General features: G+C 37.2%; 4 protein-coding genes across 9 annotated transcripts; 2 read left to right on the top strand and 2 right to left on the bottom strand.

Annotated features, from left to right (window-relative positions):
* The first annotated feature begins 126 nt into the window (after nt 1-126).
* LOC126921318 (protein scabrous-like) lies at nt 127-3,942 on the top strand. The gene is made up of 3 exons (XM_050732818.1): nt 127-780; nt 895-1,234; nt 2,024-3,942. The coding sequence occupies exons 1-3, from the start codon at nt 551-553 to the stop codon at nt 3,569-3,571; spliced, it is 2,118 nt and encodes a 705-aa protein (XP_050588775.1). The 5' UTR covers nt 127-550; the 3' UTR covers nt 3,572-3,942.
* Nucleotides 3,943-4,103: 161 nt separating this feature from the next.
* On the bottom strand, nt 4,104-5,953 carry LOC126921420 (zinc finger protein 846-like). 2 transcript variants are annotated; one of them, XM_050732996.1, is made up of 3 exons: nt 5,586-5,946; nt 5,194-5,373; nt 4,104-5,048 (listed from the first exon to the last, which is right to left on the bottom strand). In XM_050732996.1, the coding sequence occupies exons 1-3, from the start codon at nt 5,751-5,753 to the stop codon at nt 4,308-4,310; spliced, it is 1,089 nt and encodes a 362-aa protein (XP_050588953.1). In that variant the 5' UTR covers nt 5,754-5,946; the 3' UTR covers nt 4,104-4,307. The 2 variants fall into 2 exon arrangements, with proteins under 2 accessions (XP_050588953.1, XP_050588962.1); XM_050733005.1 differs by lacking the exon at nt 5,194-5,373 and having other exon boundaries at nt 5,586-5,953.
* A 5-nt stretch (nt 5,954-5,958) lies between these two features.
* On the bottom strand, nt 5,959-7,487 carry LOC126921445 (metallophosphoesterase domain-containing protein 1). 4 transcript variants are annotated; one of them, XM_050733052.1, is made up of 6 exons: nt 7,360-7,487; nt 7,105-7,228; nt 6,815-6,959; nt 6,468-6,744; nt 6,167-6,393; nt 5,959-6,112 (listed from the first exon to the last, which is right to left on the bottom strand). In XM_050733052.1, the coding sequence occupies exons 2-6, from the start codon at nt 7,225-7,227 to the stop codon at nt 5,985-5,987; spliced, it is 900 nt and encodes a 299-aa protein (XP_050589009.1). In that variant the 5' UTR covers nt 7,228; nt 7,360-7,487; the 3' UTR covers nt 5,959-5,984. The 4 variants fall into 4 exon arrangements, with proteins under 4 accessions (XP_050589009.1, XP_050589013.1, XP_050589021.1 ...); XM_050733056.1 differs by having other exon boundaries at nt 7,302-7,469; XM_050733064.1 differs by having other exon boundaries at nt 7,337-7,468.
* A 296-nt stretch (nt 7,488-7,783) lies between these two features.
* LOC126921390 (probable medium-chain specific acyl-CoA dehydrogenase, mitochondrial) lies at nt 7,784-10,313 on the top strand. 2 transcript variants are annotated; one of them, XM_050732954.1, is made up of 11 exons: nt 7,784-7,877; nt 7,947-8,188; nt 8,339-8,417; nt 8,503-8,670; nt 8,750-8,850; nt 8,912-8,992; nt 9,053-9,183; nt 9,261-9,369; nt 9,448-9,588; nt 9,669-9,944; nt 10,022-10,313. In XM_050732954.1, exons 2-11 carry the CDS (start codon nt 8,174-8,176, stop codon nt 10,172-10,174), a joined length of 1,254 nt encoding a protein of 417 aa, XP_050588911.1. In that variant the 5' UTR covers nt 7,784-7,877; nt 7,947-8,173; the 3' UTR covers nt 10,175-10,313. The 2 variants fall into 2 exon arrangements, with proteins under 2 accessions (XP_050588911.1, XP_050588903.1); XM_050732946.1 differs by lacking the exon at nt 7,784-7,877 and having other exon boundaries at nt 7,925-8,188.
* The last annotated feature ends 586 nt before the right edge of the window (nt 10,314-10,899 follow it).

Raw genomic sequence — 10,899 nt, 5'->3', positions numbered from 1 at the left:
ACCAAAGGAAATGAGATACGTATATATACAAGTTTTCTCTGACTCGATTTACTCTTCCTGTTTTCATTAACCGTCTTACGACGAAATTGAACGCGCGGTAATGAAATTGGCCCGCAACGTATGGCCATGTGGAAATATAATTTTTTAATCGATAAGTAGAACGCCGTTAATGATTCGTGAAGATTTCGGCGAACCGAAGAATGTTGAACGGTAAAGGATCGGTAACGGTGTGACGAAGGCGGCACAGCTTGCAGGCACGAGACAATGCATGGCCATGGAGCACGTTGACTGCGTTAGCAAGCGGACACCTGCTCCTTGTGCTCTCTACCCCCAACCTTTCATGGGAAGGACGATATAAAACTGGTAGGGCGGCTGTCGGTTAAGTCAGTGAGGTTTCGGTGGTCGAGTCGGTTACGTTCGACGTTTGACGATCGCAAAAGAAAAAATTATCGTCGCGTCGATCCGCAGGTCATATCTAATAACGAAAGAGGTCCTTGTAGTTGATCGATGCTGTTTCACGTTCGATGCTAATAACGCGATCAGTCGAAATATGAATAGGAAAGATTGGCTGTTGTGCGTAACGTTGGTTGCGATTATTACCCGGAAAGAAATTTACGGCGATGAAAATGTTTCCGATGCTATAAGGTCGCTACGGGAACAAGTAAACGCTCTTCTCGATCATCGACAACAGGATTACAACGCTCTCGAGGCAAGCTTGAAGCGTGCGATCGAGAAAAATACAGAGTTGTTCGTTCTAAAGAACGAAATCAAACAACTGAGGTAAAAGAAAATGTTTGTTGGTTTGTTGTTGTTGCATCGTGCGCTCCATAGCTGGTCGATTTCCAATTAACGAGCAGGATCTCTGCTCTGGTGGTGGTGTGTTCTCGTTCTCAGAAAGGAAGTGATCTCTCTACGTGGCGGTAACGGGAACGAGGCGAAAAACGAAAGGTTGCGAGTGAGATGGCTAGGAAGCGCGGTGACCGAACTTCAAGGGGAAGTTGCCCAAGTTCTTCGTACGAGAAACGCGAGCGAAGAACTTGCCGAGAGATCGAGAATGAAAGGCGAGCTGTCTCTATTAAAGGGAGACGTAGCTGCGGTTGGAAGAGGAATTGGAAATCTCGGCGGTAGAATCGCCAAAATCGAAGCGATTCTCGGAACGATTCGCGTTGATATCGCTGCGATGAAGGAACGCTTTAGTCTGTTGTTTCGCACCTGCGCCGACATTGCCAGTCAGGTAACGTTGCCGCGTCCCCTTTTTCTCATCCTTCTCCTTTCCACTTCCACTTTCTCCCGAGCTTTACGTTTTTCTTTTTCTCTCTTTTTCCATTCTGCTATCCTGTGCGTCCGCCGCGTGGCCACCTGCTCGTGCCCGATCGATCGCACGCGCATCTGCCACTCTTTCTCTTCTTTTCCTTACCTTTTTTCTCTTCCTTTTTCTCTTACCATCTTCTTCCCTTCCTACCAACCCCACCCCTTTCTCGTCGTATCCCTGATCGCAAATGGTTGTGCGCTATAAGTACTCACATACATATATTTTGTTACCTCGTTTTAAGACAGCTGCAGAAACGCTGTAATTCGATGTACGTAAGTATTATACATATATCGCGTCCATCGTGCACGTAGAATGCCGACAAACCGAAACACCTGCTGTTTCCAGCCGCTTCGTGCGTCAGCCAATCCAAATCGATTTCAGTGGCAGATCGTTCCATCGTTCTGCAGCTGCTCTTCAAAACTTTCGTCTTTGTTTTGCTTGGCTATCGGTTTCATTTTCATCGGTCCCTTTCTTTCAGTCCCTTTTACATTCCGCCCTTTTCTCGTCCTTTGTATTTTATTTCCTATATCTTTTCCTATATCCTGCCTCTCGCTGTCGTCTCTTTCCCTCTATGCGATTCTCAGCAAATTCCTGACAGATTTTCGTCTATTCTAGAACGAATACTATTGAAACGTGTAGAACTACGTTACGCGGATAACACGAAACTAATTGATAGTAATGTTTAATAACACGATATAATTTGAATTTCAGTTGAATTCCATGCAAATTGAGGTAAAGTCTCTTAGATGCGAATCGTTTTCCGCTAATGTGGCAAATTCGGTGGCTCAACGTAACGGAGGAGGACCAGGAGAAAAAGAAGCGGAAAGGAAGACTAGAACAACGGCAGCAGCGGTAACTTCGTATTTTAGTGGAATGGGTACAAGGGATAGCGATCGTGAGACTACAGCTGCCGCGTCGTACAGTGTACGATCCTCTCGGCGCAGGTTCGCGAGAAAACACGGATATTGGAAAAGAAAGGAGGAGGGGCATCGAGCGCGGTTGGACGATCGTTTAAAGAGTCTGGAGCGTAAAATTTTGTTGTCGGCTCGGAGACGAGCGTCGTTGGAGAAGCGTATCGCCACGTACGAGAATCAAGAATGGACGAGTTTGAGCAAACGAATAAAAAGTTTGGAAAAGGGTCACGTCGAATTGTCCCGGAAAATTTCAAATGTTACCGAGAATGGATTTTTCACGAAGAAGGTGAACGAATCGCTTGGCTCACGACTGATCGACTCGTTACGAACTCTCGAGGATGCTATGGAAACGAACAACTCGTTCACGAGGAGAGAATTGACACGGCTCGATGTAAATGCCGCTCGAAAAGCGGCTGAACTTTCGTTAACCAGGGAAGAGCTAAGCAATTTACGTCGCACCGTGCAAGCGTTAAGCGTAAGCGCGTCTAAGCTTCAAGAGAGAAGCGACAAGCAACAAGAAGCGATCGATCGATTAAACGGTGTCCATTCGACGACTGATTTTCAAAGATACTTGTCGAGTATCGCGTCGGATACCATAACCACAAGCACAACCACAACTACTACCACCATCTCGTCATCATCGTCGTCGTTATCCGACAATTCGTTGTTCTCGAGTTTCGAACACCTGGAGGATCGATATCATTTAATTGGAAAGAATTTGACGGGCGATTGCGAGCAGACGACAGCGAACGAACCTATGGACGGGCTGCGACTTTCGGAAGCAGGCAAAGGGGGCAGACCGATGTTGGTGTTTTGTCGCGGAGGTTGGATGGTGATAGCGCGTCGTATCGATGGGACTCTCGACTTTGATCGAAACTGGAACGATTATTCCGTCGGGTTCGGCTCTCCGGTTAGTGAGTATTGGATCGGCAACGAAATCCTTCACAGGTTGACCGATCACGGTGACAACTGCACCAGCCTTCGAATCGACATGTTGGACATTTACGGAGAACGTTGGCGCGCGGAATATCAGTCGTTCAGGGTCGAATCTGAGGAGACCGGTTACAGACTAGATGTTTACGGGTATTCCGGAAACGCAACTGACGCTCTCTCCTATCAGAACGGTATGTCTTTCAGCGCGAAAGATCGAGACATGGATGCTAGCACGACTCATTGCGCGAGAAACTATCGCGGCGGATGGTGGTTTAGTCGATGCCAACACGCCAACCTCAACGGTAAATATTCCCTAGGTCTTACATGGTTCCGATCGGACACCAATCGATGGATGTCAATCGCTTCATCGGAAATGTCTTTACGCAGAAACTCTGATTGTCGATCCCGATAGCGTTTTACTTGATTCGATTCGATTCGATATCGAACCACCTTCTTTTTCCATACCAAAGACTTTTGTTAATCGTCGCATCGCAGCTGCTCGTTTACTCGTAAGCGGTCCAGATATTCGAACTCAAACGATAGATCGCCCGGGTACGCTACCTCTTTAATTATTATCGCCGTTATTATTCGCGACTTTGTCCCTTGGAAAATATTCTTCGTTCCAGCTGTTTCAACGTCTATATACCCCTATATGTATAATCGTCAACGAAAATAATCGCGAGTCAAACTAGATGTCGCCATGATTAGCGTTCTAAAAAACTGTTATTTTGATACGATAACAGTTAATTATTCCCTTGTACGAAATAAATAAATTACTTTTTCCTTTGGTGTTTACTTCTTTATTACTTTAACCATTTTGCATCTTACGCTACTATCTTGTGCAAGTTGTTTCTTTTCCTTACCGGAAATCCCCCTTCCCTTTGCATCAATGCGAAAGAAACGAGTTTGCTATTTAATATGCATCATTATCATTATCATCATCATCATCATCATCATCATCATCATCGGAATGCCCAAGGATTGGAATCATAGCGTCGGAATGCGGTACCGATCCCGATGAAATTCAGTAGGGTCAAAGATTATTGTTCTTATATATATATATATTACACGTGTGTATAAAAGAACGATAATCTTTATATGTAATATGTTATATGTTATATATATATTATTTATTTTACTTATATCTTCTACTTATTCTTACATCGTTTCTTATGAACGAACAAGCTGCCAGAACTTGCATAGGAAGCGCCACATGCCTTACAAACATATGGTTTTTCTCCCGTGTGGGTGAATACGTGTTCCTTTAAATATTTGTCTCGATAAAAAGATTTGCCACAAATTTCACAATGATAATTTGCCTCGCCGGAATGCAGTCTCAAATGATATTTTAAACCGTTCGAAGAGGCGAACGTCGCGCTACAAAACTGACAGACGAACCGTTTGTCACCTGTGTGAATTTTCTCGTGTCTCTTCGTGTAACTGGGAATCACGAATCTTTTGTCACAGTATCGACAGGGATAAGACTTTACGGCATCATGCGATTTCAAGTGAAATCGCAGTCCAGATTTCGAGGCAAACGTTTTACTGCAAATGTCGCATAGATACCGTACTTGCGTCGCCACGGACGTCACAGTATCACTGTAACTTTGCACGTTAAACACGTTACCGCCACCGCCATCACCACCGCTTTCTTTCGACACGCGATTTTCCTCGTTGTTTTCACTTTTTCCTTCTTCAACGTGACATCGCTCGACACGCTGAAGTCGCGACAATCTCGTCATCGTCTTTCCATCTGCTTTCGCATCTTCGCCACATACGATTTCCGATTTCTGCCAAAAATGCGTTGAATTTGAATTTTCCTCCTGTTCTTTTTCGAACGTACTTTGCACTTTCGAGTCGATCGTTTCGGGCTTTCCAATGCCGCGATCCTACAATCGTGACACATTAGAAAAGCGTTAAAATCCGTCTTCTATATAATTACCAAGTAATCTTTTAATCGGTGCTTTCGTAGAGTTTCCAAAAATAACTTGTATTAAGCTTACACAATATTGATTAAGTATTAATCTTACTTACCGAACCGATTTTCCAATTGGATTCGTTTATAGAAATTGATCTGTTTGCGCGGCATGATTCGTACCGTAATCTCAAGACGCGGTCCGATTTTCTGCATTGTTCGCGAAATTCGAATGTAACGGCTATCTTCCCTTCGCATTCGCGGCAAATCGTCTTTGGTAGTCTGTCGTCTTCGAACAGCTAATCCGAATATATGCGTATATATAAAAAAGTTATAAGCGAATAGTGCGTCGTAAATCCGTATCATGTGTATATATATGTAATTACGTATAAAACCATCGTGTATCAAACATGTAAAACAACAAGAAATGAATAAGAAAAAAGCAGTGATGAAGCGGTGAAGAAAGAGAGAATAAAAATTGTAACGTAAAAGGTATGGGGAAACTACTTACCCTTATGGGGCAGCAATCTCGAATGCGAGAACGTAACTGTTTCGAAGTTTCTCCGCCGTCAAATATCGATATTAAACGATTATCTACGCGAAGGCACAACCTACATATTCCACTGTTCGATGTGCAGGGTTCCGCGTAGTCTATCAACTGGTTCATCCTTTCTGTCATTGTCGCTGTTGCTCGATATGATTAATACAATTATTCAACAATTTTTTAATATCTTCAAGTGAACAATACTATCCATAATTTTTTTTACATCTGCCTTGTAATTTTCATTTTTTTTAGATAAGAGTGTAATACAAAAAATTTATAGAAATATACGAATAAATAAATTAAAATTTATATATGTTTGTACATAAGAAACGTAACGAAATTTATCGTTATACTTTTTAATTTTGTTTATGATTTACAATGTTCAGGTGGTAATGTTATATCAAAGACTACTGGTGGATTACTTGGTAAATAATTTAAATCACACGTTGATGCATTTACATATATGATTTTCCCATCAGATGAGATACCATACCCTAAAAATTATAAGCATGTAATTCATTTGGAATAAAAAAAATTGTATTTTGTACCTTCGTGTATATGACCAAAAACATGATACTTTGGTTTAACTCTATTTTGAACTGTAGAAAGTAACTCAACACATCCAGCTCTTACGCCACTACAACATAAATCTCCATGACCTACAGGAGGTGTGTGTGTTACAAGAATATCTGTGTCTGATGGTATCATTTCCCACTTTGAAAGGCATGCTTCTCCACGAGGTACATTAAATGCCCACTTATAAAATTCTGGTTGCCTGAAGTATAGAAAAAATTTATTAGAAAACTATGATATATAAAATGTCTTTATAATACAGAAATAAATACTTACCATGGGGTACCATATATTTTTATTCCATGTATTATAGTTTCTGAATCTTCTAAATAAGTGCAATTTGTCAAATATTCTTTAACGTTCGCAGTTTGTATTGCTTCTGCAAGAGTATCTTTAGACATTCCTAATGTGGGTATATCGTCAAGAATACTGGTCCCTGTATGTTTTTGACGATTTCCACTGGTTTGTAAAGAAAAGGGATGAGTAAATGTGGGATCAAAGCTAAGTTCATGATTACCAGCTATAACAATTTTATTTTTATGTGGCAAATTACCTACAACAAAATGATTATTATCAACTAATACTATCAAGTTAAAAAAATGAGCTTTTTTGTTTGACATTACCAATCCAATTATTAAATTCTATGACTTCTTGTAAACTACCACATTTTGTAAAATCTCCAGCATGTATAAACACATCTCCCATGGGTATATCGAATTTTATGTATGGTGTTAATGAATGAGTATCACTCATACAAACAACACGGAGCTAAAATATAATGAAATACTACAATAAATTGTTTTTTTTACCCTTAGTATTATAATACCATACGAGTTTTGTATATTCGCTATTATAGGTTAGATTCAACGGATGTTTGTAATAAAAATGATAACAAGTAATTTGAACTTTTTACTTTATCATTTGCTGCTTCAGTTGTTGGAAGTTTGGTATTTATTTTAATCACTTTTTGCTGCTGTGACAGTTCACGCCAAGCTGCTGTAGGATTGTTTGTTAATGGATGAATATCTATCTTCATGCTGGAGAGATTGCAATAGTCGCTTGTCAATTTCAGTTATTATTATAGCAAAAAAATGAAATTAGCATACATACTACACTAATTAACACACAACTACTTTTCTACATACATTAGCTTAAATTCATGTTGTACCTTTCACATAAAAATATTAATTACTTGGTCGACAAAGACGATTCAACATCGACTGGTAGATTCATTTCCCTTCCTTATGAGGATTTAAACGATTATAGCTTGTTATTTTGTTCATAAATAATGTTATATTTTTTACAACTTATTATTCGTAAATTAATTAAATAAACATTTATTAAATTATTAAGTAATTTAAATCTAGTTTAACGCATTTCTTAAATCTTCCGAAAATATTTAAATATCGAAGAAGTGACCCAAATTTTCGCGCCTTCTCATGTATATAAAATTAGTATTTAAATATTTTTATCAATATTAAGATTTCATGTTACAAAATAAGTCTCATGTATAAAAGAGAAATTATAACTGCGAAACATGCTTAATCTACAAATATATGTTTATCAAAAGAAAAAGGTTATAACATATATTAAAATAACCAATGAGTTATTTACTTCCAAAGCTTTATACTAGATTTACAATATACATATACTTTAGCTCTATGTATAACATACAGTGTTAATAAAGTATGTAATTAGTAAGTTATAATATATTTATGAACATAGTCTTATTTGTTCAAATATTAATTATTTTAGGTATTTATTTCATAAGTAATGATAGTTGGTAGTCGTTAATGTACTTTGGTCTGCAAGGACGGTGATTTGCAGCATTTGTTAAATATTCTGATAAAAATTTCGATTAAAGTAAATGTCTTATGTAAAAACTTTGTGAATTTTCAATACGTTCAAAAGTAACAATACCGATAAAAGTTTGAAATTAAAGAACTTCTTAAAATTAAAAGTAAAAACAAAGAAACATCAAAATGTTTTCACGAACGGTAAGTACTTTACAAGACATGAAATTTTATACAAAAGTTAAATAATGCCATAGGTGATATAAATATGTATAACTTTCATTATTGTGCAAACCCTGCAAATTGTTTTTTGAGCTGTTAAAGATATTAATGTTATATTATATGCCTTTTTAGATAATGAAAAGTCTAACGTATCAAAAGGTGATGAGAACATTTTCATCAACATCTGATTATGCTATAGGATATAACTTTGGTTAGTACGACAAACAGAATATGACAATAACATAGTTATATTTATAAAAATAAAAATATCTTTTATTATATAATACCCACTTTAGAACTAAATGATATGCAAAGAGAAATGCAAGAATTGGCTCGCAAATTTACAAAAGAAGAAATCATTCCAGTAGCTGCTGAATATGATAGAAGTGGAAAATATCCATGGGATATTTTGAAGAAAGCATGGAGTTTGGGTTTATTAAATAAACATATTCCTGAACATTGTGGTATTGTTACAGACTTATATAATTTAAAAAATATAAAATTTTAAGGGTTAAATTATAGATATATGAACTATTATTATAGGAGGAATGAACGTTGGTACTTTTGAAGGTTGTTTAGTTGGAGAGGAATTTGCTTATGGCTGTACAGGAATATCAACTGCATTAGAAGGATCAGGATTAGGTGTAAGTTCATTTTGCAATATTTCTATTTACGTAAAATAATGGTATTTAAAATTTCTTACAGCAAGCTCCTGTAATTGCATTTGGAACAAAAGAACAGCACAAAAAATATCTTGGAAGACTTATCGAAGAACCACTTGTTGCTGTAAGATAATCAAATTTTAATTCCTAATAATTGAATACATTTACAATATAAAAATTATAGGCATATTGTGTTACCGAACCTGGAGCTGGATCAGATGTTGCAGGTATTAAAACAAAAGCTGAAAAGAAAGGAAATGAGTGGATCATTAATGGAACAAAAATGTGGATAACAAATGGAGGTGTTGCCAATTGGTATATTGAATTTATCAGTAATTTATTTGTCATTAAATTATGTCTATATTCACTATATAAAATAATCATTTATATAGGTATTTTCTATTAGCAAGGACAAATCCTGATCCGAAAACTCCAACTGCTAAAGCTTTCACAGCTTTTATCGTAGAACGCGAGTATGAAGGTGTAACACCTGGTCGAAAAGTAATGTTTGTTCTTAATAAATTATTTTTCATTACATTTTTTAGAATTACAAAATAAATCTACTTTGTGATGAAACAGGAACTAAACATGGGTCAAAGAGCTTCCGATACTCGAATGATAACATTCGAAGACGTCCGTGTTCCACAAGAAAATGTTTTGGGCAAAGAAGGCGAAGGATTTAAGATTGCTATGAAAACTTTTGATAGAACTAGACCAATGGTATGATAATGAAAATACTTCTTAAAGATAATCAATTATAAACTGTAATATTCAAATGTTGTTTCTTATTTCTTTCATAGGTTGCAGCCTCATCTGTCGGTCTAGCTCAAAGAGCTCTTGACGAAGCTATAAAATACGCAACACAACGTAAAGCTTTTAATAAAGTAATAGGAGAACATCAAGCTGTAGCATTCATGCTCGCAGATATGTCGATCGGTGTTGAGACTGCTAGACTTGCATGGATGAAGGCAGCTTGGGCTGCCGATCGTAGTCTTCCAATAGCTACAAATCTTGCTAGCATTGCAAAGTGTTATGGTGGTGATGTAGCCAACAAATGTGCAACAGATGCTGTTCAAGTATATTATTATTATACAATATATTTGTCTTTTTTAAAAAGTAAAAGTAACTATTTCATATTCGAAATTATTTACAGATTTTCGGTGGTGCTGGATTCAACACCGAATATCCGGTAGAAAAATTGATGCGAGATGCAAAAATTTATCAAATTTATGAAGGTACTGCGCAAATCCAGAGACTTATAATCTCGCGTTATCTACTTTCTGAGGCTACTCAGAAAAATATATAATTTTTCTAACAAGAATTTTGTGCAATTATAAAAAATATTAATTCTTTAAAAGTATTATATATATGTATTTTTATAAAATTTATAATATTTTGTATGTTTGTTATAACATTTTGTATATTAATTAAACGTTAAAATCTTGCACCTTGTTAATTTTTTATAAATACTTTGAAATATACATTTTATTATAGGAAAACATAAAGGAGAAGGAACGTGGCAATTTTGTATTTCATATTTCGCGCTGATCGGTGTTAGATAGCGCTGCAAACGTTGTTCGAAAGCGTTAGTCAAGTGTATTGTACAATGAAAAGGGATTACATCGCATTATGTCCGTCAGGTCATAGTTTTTACACGGTTATATTTGGTGAAGTCGTGCGTGGCGAGTTATGCAACATTTGGTGTAAAAGCGCCCCATAATAAGACGTCCAGATATTGTGACATCTGACCTACTTAGACGGTACCGTCATATTTAAGGCAGTGGTAAATTGACAACATTTATAACGTGAAAAACGTATCTGACAGCCTTTCAATTTGCAGATTCTAACTGCCTGCAAACACGAGGGAACTGGGGAATCTTTCGGAAATTGCGTCTTTCCGTGATACATTATTGGAACACAGTGCCGTGACTAGCAAATTCTGGTACCCACTAAAACCTCGCTCGATACGTTCCTTCTCTCAAAATACTTTCCCTTTTGTTATTGTTCGATGTGATACAATTGAAAGTAAAC

This window comes from Bombus affinis, chromosome 1 (assembly GCF_024516045.1).
Source record: "Bombus affinis isolate iyBomAffi1 chromosome 1, iyBomAffi1.2, whole genome shotgun sequence".
Taxonomy (NCBI): Eukaryota; Metazoa; Arthropoda; class Insecta; order Hymenoptera; family Apidae; genus Bombus; species Bombus affinis.
The sequence above is the reverse complement of the archived record's forward strand: the minus strand, read 5'-3'. Positions and strand labels throughout refer to the sequence as shown.

Bases quoted from the DNA above. Each gene is read 5' to 3' on its own strand.
- LOC126921445 (XM_050733052.1), bottom strand. From the start codon at position 7,227: ATGAAGATAGATATTCATCCATTAACAAACAATCCTACAGCAGCTTGG. The intron at 6,394-6,467 runs GTAAGTATTTAT...TCTATACTTCAG, and splicing joins AAAATATATGGTACCCCATG to GCAACCAGAATTTTATAAGT. The intron at 6,113-6,166 runs GTACAAAATACA...TATAATTTTTAG, and splicing joins TTTTGGTCATATACACGAAG to GGTATGGTATCTCATCTGAT.
- LOC126921318 (XM_050732818.1), top strand. From the start codon at position 551: ATGAATAGGAAAGATTGGCTGTTGTGCGTAACGTTGGTTGCGATTATT. The intron at 781-894 runs GTAAAAGAAAAT...TCTCGTTCTCAG, and splicing joins AACGAAATCAAACAACTGAG to AAAGGAAGTGATCTCTCTAC. The intron at 1,235-2,023 runs GTAACGTTGCCG...TTTGAATTTCAG, and splicing joins GCGCCGACATTGCCAGTCAG to TTGAATTCCATGCAAATTGA.
- LOC126921420 (XM_050732996.1), bottom strand. From the start codon at position 5,753: ATGACAGAAAGGATGAACCAGTTGATAGACTACGCGGAACCCTGCACA. The intron at 5,374-5,585 runs GTAAGTAGTTTC...TATTCGGATTAG, and splicing joins GAGATTGCTGCCCCATAAGG to CTGTTCGAAGACGACAGACT. The intron at 5,049-5,193 runs GTAAGTAAGATT...TCACGATTGTAG, and splicing joins CCAATTGGAAAATCGGTTCG to GATCGCGGCATTGGAAAGCC.
- LOC126921390 (XM_050732954.1), top strand. The intron at 8,671-8,749 runs GTATTGTTACAG...CTATTATTATAG, and splicing joins ACATATTCCTGAACATTGTG to GAGGAATGAACGTTGGTACT. The intron at 9,184-9,260 runs GTATATTGAATT...TCATTTATATAG, and splicing joins AATGGAGGTGTTGCCAATTG to GTATTTTCTATTAGCAAGGA.